The 14314-nt window shown below is 36.5% G+C and overlaps 1 protein-coding gene across 2 annotated transcripts in view; it reads right to left on the bottom strand.

The window, feature by feature from the left end:
- Positions 1 to 14314, bottom strand: part of fstl5 (follistatin-like 5) — a 186477-nt gene that overhangs the window by 79965 nt on the left and 92198 nt on the right. For both annotated transcript variants that reach the window (XM_017307175.2, XM_008421086.3), the window contains exons 5-6: positions 10700 to 10896; positions 1886 to 2006 (exon numbers count right to left, since the gene is read on the bottom strand). In XM_017307175.2, coding sequence (XP_017162664.2) covers positions 1886 to 2006; positions 10700 to 10896 — 318 coding nt within the window. The remainder of the gene's footprint in view (positions 1 to 1885; positions 2007 to 10699; positions 10897 to 14314) is intronic.

The following is a 14314-nucleotide window of genomic DNA, read 5'->3' as shown; positions in this document are numbered from 1 at the left end:
CACCAGCCAACATCATGTCAAGTAGCATTGCATTTAGGTGTTTGAGTTTCCCCAGCTGCATTTTCTTTCATACACCACAAAAAATCTACAAATATTAAACAGTGAATAGGCAGGGTTCACTGTATGTATTTTTTTAAATTGTGAACTTGTTATTTATTTGTTAATTTTACAAACTTACCACTTACCACTAAAATAGCCCATAGCCTTTCGAGGTCCCCAGAGGTCACAGACAGACATTTCTGCAGTTTCCTCCATGACCAATGAGGTTACATGACAGGAAACATGAAAACATCCAACTTTCTTGACTCCTGCTTAGCAGATTGAAGAATTAATAAAATAAAGAAACCAGCTCAGAGCTACAATAACCTCACAATATTTTCATGCTGATTTTAATCCAAAATAGAGTTAAAGGTTATGAAATGGCCACAAAGCATTCTAGCTGAGTACATAAAAAAATCCCAAGATGAGTTGAGTTGTTGACCGAGTCATAATAAGCACATTGTCCATCTGAGTCTCCAAATGTTAATTTGAATAATTACTGAAAAAGTAATTCTGAGAAAACGGCTTTAATGGATTGGTTCAGGCAATTATTTATTCATATTAGCAACAACTCGAGGTGGAAAGTAAGAAATAAAAGAACTGATAGAGGTGAATAGAGCAGGCTTAAAGAAGCTGCCCCACAGGGCATGATTATTTTCAAATTAAATAGCCCATTTCCTTGTGAGGAGTTCAGATGGGAACTTGAAAACGATCTGTTTGCCAGAAAAAAGAAATAGATGGAGCAAATCAACTCTTCAAGAAAGCTCAGCTCCCCCTGGATTGGCTGGGGTTCCTTTCTTTTCAAGACTTGCCAGAAGGGCTTTTCACCCACACACACATTCACCCACAAACAACTGAAGTGGAGTAGACAAGACTCCCACAATGCCATTTCTTCTCATGACTTGTTTTTTTTCCTCCAAGAAATGATTCATATACGAAGGGCTGATGGGATAAAGGTTGATTATAAATTCTCTTCCACTGCTAAATGTGTCAAGCCAGCCAAATGTCAGAGGATATTCTGTCAAAGGATATTGAGTTGACTGCAAATGTCAGGCGAGGAGGAAACATCAACAAGAGCAAGGGGAGGAAACAAAAGGAGGAAACTAGTGCACATGTGTTTGTGTGACTCAGATTTTGCAGAGCACCTGTCATCATTATGTTGTGTAATGATGGCGGATTTGGTTTGAACTGTTTTGGGTTTTGTGACCTGTTTTCTTTGGAACAAATTCCACTTTGAACTCCTTATTTCATCTCCATCAACAGACCAGAAACTTTGGCATCAAACAGTTCATCCCACAGAGCAAACGTTGGCAAGACATAAAACAGATTTTTACCAAATACATAAGTGGCCAAGAAACTATTGGTAGCACAATTTTAAAGATGTGTTTTGTCCAACCTTAGTCCTTTCTCCATGAAGTTAAAACTACTAATTAGAGCTAATAATTCAAAACAGAAACAAAGCACAATATTAGGATGACAAGCATGAGTGACATGAAAATTTAATTGAGTGAAATTTCAATATGTCACGGCTCTTGTTGTTTCTGTTGCCTGTTGATCACTGCAAATAAATTAGACCGAACAGATGAAAATGATTTGGACACTTCCAGCACAATGTTTCAGCCCCAGGATCAAATTGGTTTTAACATCTTTAATAGAACACATCAAGAATCATTAAGCTGTACTGACGAAGGCATAGAGAACAAAATATTTGTCTGTCATATGTGATCTGTCTTCTTGTGGAGATGGAAAGTGGCAATGCAGCTATAAATTGAGTTCTTTTCTGTTTTTCTTTTTTTTTGCTTCTCAAGGATTTTTTGTTGTGTTCAAAGGAAAAATTCAAACTCACCAAAGGCTGTGTAAAATTCCTCCCTTGTAAGGTGCTCATCATCATTAATGTCATTGTACTTCAGCAGATCGAACAATGAGCACTCAGACACATCCTTGGACAGACCTTCATGCTTGATGACCTTCAAAGAAAACACAATGTTCTGTTAACGATGGCAGATGGAGCTTCTCAGAGTTTGTAGATGTTTTTTTTTCTTCTCAGACTTTATTATAAACTTCACAATACAATGAGTCAGCCACTTAGTTGTGATGTTTGAATTTCCTTTCTGCATGGGAAAATTGTGCACAGAGCATATTTTACTTTGTCAGAACAGAACAGGATGCACTGAGCTCAGACAGACCAATGCATGCGTATGAAGATTTCCTTCTATATTTAAACATCACATCGTTGAAACTCTTAATCACAGTAACAGACGACCTTCTCGTCATATCATTTAATGGACTCTATTCAATACTAGTCCTTCTGAACCTCTGTGCTGCACTTGACACCATCAACCACATCATCCTACTACAGAGATTGGAATTTCCAGTGCTTTTAGTCATATTTATCTTCCAGATTTCACCTCATTAACATTTATCACATGCCCTCCACAGGACCTGTTGAACATGATTCCACTCTGGATGCAGCTTAATTATACCTTTACCTTCTCTTGCTGGATGACATCAGTTTTCACATCCAAGGTTATGATTCTCAGTCCCAAAAAAGGTTTGTAACTCAGCAAAAAAATGTTTACTCATGCTTTTCAAGTTAATTATACCTTCTAGTGTTATTATCAGAAATCTTATGGTAATTTTTAGCAGGCTCTTTTTCCAACATGAAATTATTCACCAAAACTGTATTTTTCCACTCAATATTTCAAAAATCAGGTCTGTCTTGACCCGAACTGTTGAAGAGAAACTATTGGATCCATTCATAACACCTTAACTTGATGACTTAAAAACAAATTTAGCTTTGCATCCTAACATCTATCCAATGTCTACACCCTCTTATTCTTGCACAGACTTTCTAGGTGCCTTTAAGCAGGTTTTAAGCACACCTTTCACTAAGCTCATTCATATATTAAAAATATTTTTTGTTGCTCTGACGTAATATAATTTTAAATGGTATGCTTTTTATCAAGTGCAAAATCATCCTAATTAATAGAAATAAAGGCTTTATTACTCTATGAGTAATAAATGTACATAATGTGTTTATTTAGTGATAATGTTCCTAAAATAAACAGGCTTTTCAATAATATTCTAATTTTTTGACCGGGTTAGATGTGTGAAGCGAATTCTCCTTTAAATTTGAAGTGATTCAGCAGAGAATCTATTTGGACTCTGGTTCAATGAGCACCGTTGCCTTGAATGCTGATTGGTCCTTGTATTTGTGTGTTATTGGTATGGATTTTTAACTTAAACACAAACTGTTTGATATTTGTGATGACCCAGACTACAAGTTGAAACACTCTGGCCAGCTTCACCAGATCTTTCTACCTCTCCATGCACCTTGCAGTATGTAGTGAGAGAACATGTTCAAAATCCTAAGTTGTTTTAGAGCATTAATATGTATTCCAGAAAAAAATTGTACAGCAGATTTTAATATTAATAAAATTTATATGATGCACCTCTGTTCAGAAATCATTTTTCCTTTTATTTGTATTGTACTCAAACTAAAACTTTCTATATAAAGTTTTATAACAGGGATGTGAAGAGGGTTGTGACACATTTTTCTCTACAGCATGCTGCTCAACACCCCATGCATGACCCTGCCTGTAAAACATCCATCATACAATATCTGCTGTCAAAAAACTGATCACAAGGGACAGCTTTATACATCATGTCTTGTCCTCTGGATCAGTGTACTTCCCTTTCCAGATGACTTGGCTGAAACATTAGGTGGTCATCTAAAATCCTTGCAGTATCCTTGAAACACTGCACCACCAGCCAAATAAGCATTTCTCATTCTGAGCCTTTTTGGTGCTTCTTAATTTAATCTTTTCTCCAAAACCATTTTCTCTCAATTATTTTTTTTAACAATGGCCATAATTCTCATCAAGTGTCCTCATCTACTGAGCCAGAATAAAGCACTTGTATATTTTCCACTCATTCTGTGCACTTTTTTTCTGATTTGTATTTCTATTTAAAAAAAATAAAATTACACAAATAGAAAGTGCACAACAGCAGCGCCCTCACTCCACTCATTCCTTTAAATATCTGGCCTTTGATAAATGACTAATAGAATGATTCACGAGGTTCCTTAATTTCCTCCTTTCATGTTTATGTGGAGAAAGACGACTGAGACACTGAAAAGAGATCCTGGATGTGTTCAGTGGTTTTCAGCACACCATGTGCTCTAAATTATCGGAGGCACATCACTGATGTGATAACTAGATGTAATGTTTATTGAGGTTGCAGCCACTGGCTGTTTCAAATCGAACCTTAATTTACAAAGCCAATGGAACATTGGATGATTAATCAGAGAGAACGCTTCTGCAATTAGCAGCTACACTAGGGTTTTTTCAGTTTCCTCTTAATATGGACTGCACTGCAGTAATTACTCAAAACTATTCTGCCAAAAAAGGCAATTCATAGCACTAATATATCACTATTACAACAATATTTTACATGCTGTTGCATATATTTAAAACCATAAAAATTTCAGAAAACACAATGTTAAATCTGCACACTGTAGTTCACTAGAATAAAATAGAGCAATCGTCCTGTGAAGCAATATTACAAAACTGTATTTTAACACACTTAAAATAGCTTCAGTCACTGGTGAAACCGAACAAATTGTGGTTGCTTTCAAAGTAATATGGAAAGTAGCTGATTAGTGTTTGTATTCAAATACCTTTGAATTGTCAATCAGAGTAGTTAGTCCTGAAAAATAAAGGCAGATGTTTTTGTTGGTTGGTTGGAGGAAACTGGTGCCCTTTAACACAATGTCTTAGAGAAGCAATTGTTGCTGTTCATCAATCGGGGAAGGGTTATAAAGCAATTTCAAAACCCTTAGGAGTTTCTTACTCCAGACAGAAAGACTTTCCACAAATGGACAACATTCCGCTGACGATCTCTCCAGGAGTGGGCATCTGAGAACTTACTAGGTTTACTGTTTATTTGCTGTTAAAAATAGTCTCTCTCAATTATACATCTGTCAAGATATTTATTATGCTTAAGCATCAGTTTCAGAGAGAAAACAGGAAGGTTCAGAGGTAATCAATGAAAACAATGTAGGCATAAAATAACATGTTGGTGTGTGTATCAGTGGAACTTTATTCCATCCCAGGTACACTTGTGTAAATGATGTGCATTTATGTCAATATAAAAAATGTCTAATTTGATCTGAAGTTTTTCACCTCAGGGGTTATGTGACACTACGACAAAGATGGAGGAGGACAGAGATGAAGAAAAAGAAAAAAGGAGACAATGGCATTGAAGACAGGAAGAACAGCGTGAGGAAGAGGTCAGAGATGTTAAGGAAAAAGATTAATTAGTTGAGGGAGGATCAGAGAACTCAGGTGAGCCTCAGCAAGCCTCACCTGAGTAAAAGAGCGTTAACCCAAATATTCTCAGAAATTTCAATATCATCTGTTCCATAAATTTCCATTTAATAATTTATAACACAAAGAATTAGGAGTTACATATTATGTATCTAATAAGACAGGGTTAGCCCAAACTACCCACTTCTCCCACACTTCTGAAAGGGTTTCTCTAATGTATCTAAATGAATCAAATGACTTCTGAAAAAAATTCTCTTTTGACACGATACCACGATACGTGCATAGCCGCGTGACTGGACAAATCAACCACAGTATATCGGCACAAACACATCATAGCATTTGTTACGCATGGTGACAGAGGGTGCACAATCTGAACTTGACTGCAGCAACAAGACCTGTAGGTGAGATGGTTATGAAATCCATTCTGGAGTTTTTGTTCTCTATTTGCTCTATGTAAACTAAAAGAATTAAGATGGTCGCTGAAACCAACTTTTTATTTTCAACTCAACAGAATCCTATAGATATGGGTAATTAAAAACATTATTTGAAGGTTAGAAATCCTACACACATCTCAAAATGATGTCACAAACTTTAAACATTTGAACCATTACAGTGAATTCACATCTTTTGGCTGCATTAAAACAAGCAAAACACTAAAAGCAGAAATATGTTTTAGATGATGTTATGCTTAACTACACCTTTATCTTTAATGTGTATTATTCTAACACAGACAAGTCCAGAAAAAGCTCAGTGGTGAATAATGCACCCTGATATCTTTTTTAACAAAAGAATAACAATTCTGTCACATTTTCTATCAAATTATAAGGCAGAGGCATTGTAAAAGTTAAAGAAAAAAATACATTTTGATTTGCCATTTTAAAAGGGCACAAAGTCTAAAAGGGCAGGAACAATTGTTCTGAGCCTCTTTATGTGCACACTCCAGCATGTCAAGTTAGCTAGGATGAGCGCTTCCCGTTCTATCATTTCAAATGAGCTCAGAGAACGCTCCAATTATAAAAGTGCTCCAGGGCACAAGGATGGCAGCAATGATTTTGTGTTTATAAATGCTAAAAAATGTGCATATTGTATTCTCAGGGCTTGCACAGGCAAACATTTATTTAGCATTAATATCCAATATTTTTTGAAATATGGCAAAAATTGAAAGATCAGCAAAGTGCCATGAATATGCATTCTGGGTTTATCAGTTCTGTTTTGTTGTTTGCTTGCTTTTCAATTTTGTATTTCAGAAAAAAAATAAAAAAAATATATATATATATGTATATATATATAAAAAATAAAAAATAAACTAAGTAGACTTCCAGAACCAACAAACTAATTTTGCAATTTTTTAGGATAGCCTCTTTGTTATTTTAGTAATCAAGAATTCTACTGATAATTCAGATGATTAATCAATTAATCGGATGAAAAAAAAAATCGCAGATTTTTCATTTAAACACCTATGGTTATTTTATGCAATATTAAAAATACATTAAAAGTCCAAAGACACAAATTCCTGATTTTCAAATCAATAGAATTGTGTAAAATGCAATAACATATTGTTCTTTTAGTGTACATTTCATCATTTGCAGCAAAAGAGGCCTCTGCAGAGAAAAAATACTTCTAACATCAACATGCAAGCTCTGCTTGTTCTGCTTGACTTAACAGAGAGTAGGGCTATCTTTCCATTAAGAAAACAAACTTGTCCAGTAAAACGTGCTCAAGAGATTTTTAGCAGAATTTGAACCCTGGAGAAGCTGGAACTCCAGGTTTCTACCTGGAACATGAGGAGTTTCAGGTAGAACATATTTACAGACAAACAAGTTTTCCTTTTCTTCTTAAATGCTACATGCATGTTGTCTACATTTTTGGCTTAATTACTGATGTGAGGGTGTTGATATTTCAGTAAATACCATATTTTATAGTCTGTGTACCCCACTTAAAGATTAATCAATTAGTTGATGATTATTCCAATAATTGATTCATCGTGCTTAATCCTATTAATTGTTTTGTCCCTTTAGTCATCATGCAGTTGCTTCAGGGAGGGATAAAAATATCGTCTAAATTTAAGACATTTTAGTTGTTCTCAAATTTCAAATACATATGAAACATAAACCAAAAAAAGAAGAAACTAAATACTTTTATGTCTTCTCAGTCCACCAACACTTTTTTTACGCTGCCATACTTGCCTTCCTTCTAGGAAGCATTTTCTGTGGGAGATCTGAACTCTCGATTTTTAACACAGTGAGAAAAAAACCTTTTAGTTCTTTGAAAAGTTTCTTCCACTTTGGCCTGAGAAGATTGAACAAATATCCTCACTTTCAAATCCTTCCGGCTGTACATTACGGATGCTGAGATGGTCAAAATTCATTCTCCTAACTTTAGCATCTCTTATACCATCTTTACCCGCTAACAAAAAAAAACCCTCCAAAAAAACATTGAAGCATTGGTCCTGAGCATTCCAATGTTTACTTCTTTCTGTGTGGCTTTGCACACATCAGAACTGACAACGTAGCACCGCGAGAGAGTTCAGGTAAATATATTTACCATCATTTACTGCAAAAAAAAACAACAAACACGTTTTGAAATTTAGATTCATTGGACTATATAAAGACATTCAAATCAAAGTAGTGAATCCTGCTTCACTGACAACATAGGCACTAACAATTCCAAGCCCTGTGCAGAGTAGATGTTCAACTGGATCAGCAGGAAGGTAACAAGAAAAGCAACTGAAATTGTGGGTTTGAAAATTCGCTGCAGGGTGCTTAGCCCCTTCAATTATTCAAATATACTGCATAATAAATCAGTCTTCAGGTATGCAGAGACTTTGTTGTGCCAAGAATACCCTCCTCTCTCATGCCAGCCACAAAAAGCTTTTCTTACAACATCCTTCTTACTAGTGATGGTTAAAGGCTGTGGCTCCCCAGGAGCACAAGACTCTTTTGACCCACATTGCTTTTCAAAAGGTTTACTTAAAGACACCCTCTGTAGCTACCAGAGTGGAAGAAAGGCAGAGATAAATGCATGAGATTATGATGCAGAGAAAAGCAACTCCACTAATCCTTTGATTTTATTATGCAGATATAAAGATAATTAATTAAATGATCAAAGGGGTTAAATTTTACTTTAAATACTGAAACTTTTCAAATCCTCATAGACACTACTGTCTCCGAATTCAAGCTAAACATTAAAGACGTGGCAAGAAAGCTTATTAAAAGACTTATGGCTATTATAAAATATTGTATCCAAAGCAAAAAGCATAGAAGCAGTTTCTGTTACAGTGTTATAACATTACAATAGCAACATTGAGAATATTAACCTCATGCACACCTCAGTGTTTTAAGTTTGCACACAGAAGTGATGAGCAGCAGAGAGGATTTTTCTCAGTAGAACTGAAAGTCAGACTGAAACAGTGTGAGCTGTCAGAACCGTAGAGATGATTAAATAATAAGTTAAAATGACAGAAGAATGTATGCAAGCAGCTGGATGATGCAGTCTGGCCTGTAAAAAATTCAGTTTAAACGAAATAGTTGCACAGCAGTACATTCATATTTTGTTTTTAACAACCATACAACCAAGGTGGGCGTACAGATAATCATTCCTGCTGGACTGCATCTGGAATATGAGCCAGCTGATACATCATTGGAAAGTGGAGTGTCTTCCCACTCGATGCACAGCTGAAGTGTAGCAGAGTGGTCCATACTCTCTGCTGCCTGCTGGTTCAGATGTTTTCATTTGCTTCAGCTCTGCTGTACCAGTGCTGCTGATCCAGAACTACATTTCTTGGTTTTTTGGCATTAAACATAAAATCTCAGCTTGTCCTTGCCTTAATTATTTAATTAACTGTAAGGTAAATGGGTCTGTAGAATAATCACAACCAAACACAAGTGATCACAAAATCAAGGGAAGGGTTTCAGTTTGCTTTAAAATAATAACCTTTCCAAATCAGTGATCTATGGCTGTCAACACAGCCTTTGTGGGTGCAGGTGTCCCACTTTGTGAAAGACTGCAGAGCATTTTTGCCTCTTTTTCCTCGTCCCACACATTTTGATTTTCAGAAGTCAAAGCTCCATGACAGACACCTATTGATGTTATTCTCAGATTGATGAAGGTTCTTTTTCTTACCGTTTATTCAATGCCACATGCTGTTTTTATGTATTTATTTATTTTATTATGTTAAGCACCTTGAAATGCCTTGCTGCTGAAATGTGCTATACAAATAAAATTTGATTGAAATTTGATTGATTCTCTTATTAGCGGCTGTGCTTGCCGTCAGTCACTCTGGACACATGGGGCAAAACGAAAGTTAACCTGCCACTGAACGGTACATCTCCTTCATGCCAATGCATAGCTTTTCTCTTTATTTCATAATGGACCTCCCATTGAATTAAAATCATAACTTTTTTTAGACACCAGTTTTGTATGAGAATGAGCAAATTCTTAACTTCAATCATTTCCAATAACCATTTGTTCTTGTAGCAACCAGTAATGTCATAATTTGTTTGGTTTTTTTTCTAAAACAGAGACAATTAAGAAACAACTAAAATGTATCAGTTTTTTTCTACATCATTTGATGAAAAACAAAATATTGTTTAAATATGGTGATGTGCTATTAAAGCTTTATTGGGTATCCAGGGGACTGCACAGTGGCGCAGTTGGTAGAGCTGTCGCCTTGCAGCAAGAAGGTTCTATGTTCGATTCCCGGCCCCGGTCTTTCTGCATGGAGTTTGCATGTTCTCCCTGTGCATGCGTGGGTTTTCTCCAGGTACTCTGGTTTCCTCCCACAGTCCAAAAACATGACTGTCATGTTAATTGGCCTCTCCAAATTGCGTGAGTGTGTGTGTGCATGGTTGTTTGTCCTGTGTGTCTCTGTGTTGCCCTGTGACAGACTGGCGACCTGTCCAGGGTACATGGATGGATGGGTTTCCAGGTAATGCAACAGTTTCTTCAGTTATAAAACTTTGCAATATGGTGGGTGATTTTGCCTCCTGAAAAATAAATGACACATACTGCTGCATTTAGATTGAATTTAGTGGAATTAGCAAATAGTGAAACAAAAACATTTTGTTCCCAGCAGCTTTGTAATTGCTGTCATTATCAGACCATTAGAATTAAACTATGTGAATGAGAGTGGCTTAATTTGTTCTTCAGCGTACCGGCGCTTCTGTTTGGAGAAATCTTTACCCTGCACCACATGTTGTTACCCTTAGCGTTTAAGTTTATTTGAACTGTTATGCTTTTATACAGTGTGAAAAGCTTTTAAATTAAACAAGAAGCTGATCCATTACAGCATCAATTTGCATATTGACAATATTTAAAAATATTAAACTGCTTACCTGTGAGAGCTCGCTAGCATCTATCAGTCCGTTGCGATCTACATCGAAGCGTTTGAACATCAGGTCAACCAGTTGCTTCTTGGCTGCCATGCTGTCCCTGTGGGCCCCGTGACCTGCAGCTCCCAGGTATCGCTTGTCGTGTAAATCCAGAATCTTGGTTTTCAGACGGCGGTAGTCATTCAGCCTGCAGTCATCATCTGGCAACAGAGGAAATAGGGAGACAGAAAATTGATCAACAATTGCTTAAAATTGTTTTAAACATTTTCAAATTTAATCTGAGCTGAAAAATGTCACGTTCACTGGGTTTTTAAAAAAAATCTCAAATTTTTATTATATCTGAAAATAGTGTCTCCCTGACTGCATCTCATTCTGCCTCTTAGAGGTCAAGTCTGATTTTCTACACAGCACCATTAAAACAGAACTCATTCAAGATTTTTTATTTTTCTATTGAATATATCCATGATTTGTTCCTAATTTACACAGCAGCATGCCATTTCTCTGCCTCATGGTGCCACATTTACAATTCTTCTCTGCTCTCTGTTATCAAGCTGATGGGCACACAAACACATTATCAGGTTAGCAGTCATAGCACCATTTTAAAAGGTTATGCTTTAAAAATCTACAAGAATAATTTGTAATGTTGCAAATACTAAAAAACAGCTGCAAACTGATGGTAAAGTTATTTTGAATGAACTGTTAGCATGCCAGGAGACTAGAGTACCATGTGTGTAAAGCAGCTGACTGCTGGCTAGCTAACTTAGCCTGTTAGTTAAGCAAACAGCTAAGATCGGATCATATAGATCAGAGTAGCAAGAAGAGTGAATATTCTACGCAACCAACACTGTTGATTTCAAAACTTCTATCAAATTTAGTTGGAGTTTATTATGAATGTAGTTATTTTATGTTTTTCTTTAAAAGGGCCCTATTACATGTCCTTGAACAGGTTGACAGGTCTTATTGGGTTTACAAAACAAAAGAAAAGCCATAAGTCAACAACAAAACATCTTTTCAAGCAGCCAGTGAACAACGTGTACATCGATAAAACCAGCTGACCAAATGTGTTTGAGCTCCGCTTGGGTTGTTGGGTAACAGGACATGCCGTGCCCACAGACTTTGACTTAAAGTGGCAGTTTTGTGTATTTTTCAGGCACATAGTGCCATTTTGTTCTCCCTGTGCATGCTTGGGTTTTCTCCGGGTACTCCGGTTTCCTCCCACAGTCCAAAAACATGACTGTCAGGTTAATTGGTCTCTCTAAATTGCCCCTAGGTGTGAGTGTGTGTGTGCATGATTGTTTGTCCTGTGTGTCTCTGTGTTGCCCTGCGACAGACTGGCGACCTGTCCAGGGTGTACCCTGCCTCTTGCCCGGAAAGTTAGCTGGAGATGGGCACCAGCAACCCTCCCGACCCCACTGAGGGACAAGGGTGTCAAGAAAATGGATGGATGGATGGATGGATAGTGCCATTTTATAGCACAACTAACTCTATTACTTTTAGCTGTTATAAAAATACTGTATATTAAATATGACTTGTCCAGTTACAAAGACAGAGGTCATTGGAATCAGACCTCTGTCTCTTTAAGAAGCTCCTACTCTTTCTGATCTTCAGCATGTCAACACAAAAATGCTTCTCATTATGCAGTTGGACTGAGAAGTATGGGAATAATGAGTCCAGCAGACTCACAGACTCACATTATAACAAGAAATAAAAGCTAAAAAAATGTCAATTCCACATAATAACTCCCCTTTTAGAAGCCTGACCCTGCCACAATAAGCATCATGATTCTTTTAAATTGTTTGTGTCAATATATAAACAGCAGCATGATGTCCGTTTCTAAAATATAAATTTAACAATGATTAAATTCACACACTAGAATTATTAAAATTCTTGCCAATTAGCATTTGAACAAACAAATCGCCCTTCTGGAGCTACCATAAGCTCCTGTGTAAACACTTAACCTGAGCGTTTCTGTGATTTTCTGCCTAAGAATGGATGCTCAGGAGTCTTTCACAGAAAAAAAGAAAAAAACAAGCACACCCACACTTGCAGCATTTCGCCAGGCGATGAAGAAACTGATTAACAAATTTATCATACAGGTGTCAGGAGCAAACCCTGACAGCAACAGAAAACATGATCACCCTGTATTTACAATCTGCCATCAAAGGGTTTACATCAAAGATGTCAACTGGATAAAAGGTTTAGAGGAGGGAAGACGAAACGGAGCTAAAGAGAAAATAATGACAAGAATCAAAGGTTTACACTCGTCAAAATTATTTCTCTTTGTTTCAACTGGAAGTGTACCTCCCATAGTAAAAGTTTTATTAGCTGATGTCAGCCAGCCCAGAACAAAAACAACTTTGTTCTCCTTTTTATAATTCTCTGGGAAGAACAGTGACATCACTGTCACACTCTCTGGTGTAATCAACATCTAAGAATAACATCGACTACATGGAGTCTTTTACAAGACATCTGAACTTTGTTTGGAATGATAAAGCAAAACCAATTTACTGAGTGTCATTATGAGATCTCTGATCAGTAGAACTGCCTACGTGTTGAGGGTTGATGACATGTAATTCTGAAAGAGAGCAAACCAGCGACAGAAGCAAACAGCTTCAGGAGCAAACAGCTTCAGTGTACCATCTCATTTTTATCTTATAGATTTCTGTCAATATTCCCTGGGCGAAACAACTTGAGCAATCAGTAAACTTTAAAATGAGAAGCTTGAAAAATCCTAGCCCTGACCCATATGAGGGATGAGAGAACTGCAAGACAGTCTCAAACTTTACCAGACTTTAACATTTGACTCCAGCTCTACTATACTTTCATCTCAGTCCCATGTGACCCTTTAAAGTCCACGAGGTGGAAGTTTTACACCCAACTAAAATAATATGCAGTATTTTGAGAAAGTTTTCATATGCAATGGTATATTAAGAAGGATTTATGTAGTAGATAATCCAAAATTGTTGAATAATGAGGAAAAAATACAGTGGCCTGAAAACATGTATTGAATTAGGATTGTACGCAATAGACTAACAGTGTTATGCATATTTTTGATATAAAAAAAGTATTATTTTTGTATGTATTCAATACCATTGTGCATTTGTAAACTGTAAGTAATCCTGGATCTTTTAGCAGACATTTGGATGAATGCGCTTTTGTCATACAAGTTTGCCTTTATTTTAGGTTAAGCAGAATAAAAGGAGTTAAATGCCAATCTTTTGACAATAATTTTTGTTAAAAAAATCAGACTACTTTGTGTTGGCCTATCACATAAAATCCTAGCAAAATACATAATAGTTTGTGGATGTAGTTTGATAAATAGTGAATACACGAGGAATGGAAATATTTTTGCAAGGCACGAGGGTGATTGAGGTATTTTTGTCTCGTCATTCAGAAAACCAGCTCCAACCAATCAAAGTAGACAAAAGAAATTAATAAAAAAGGACTATGGAAAGTGCAACTGGCAATAAAATAAAAAGTAGTTGGAAACTTCTGGCATGCTTTTGCGCTGCATTAATTTTTGTTTGCGGGGGTGTATCAACTTCAGCAAACCTGGGGTTTGAAGAATCAATGTCATTGATTCTTGTGGATCTTCAACAGTGCACTGTGGCGTATGCT

The sequence above is a fragment of the Poecilia reticulata genome, chromosome 10 (genome assembly GCF_904066995.2).
Source record: "Poecilia reticulata chromosome 10, P_reticulata-male-v2, whole genome shotgun sequence".
Lineage (NCBI taxonomy): Eukaryota > Metazoa > Chordata > Actinopteri > Cyprinodontiformes > Poeciliidae > Poecilia > Poecilia reticulata.
This window is presented reverse-complemented; position numbering and strand designations above follow the sequence as displayed.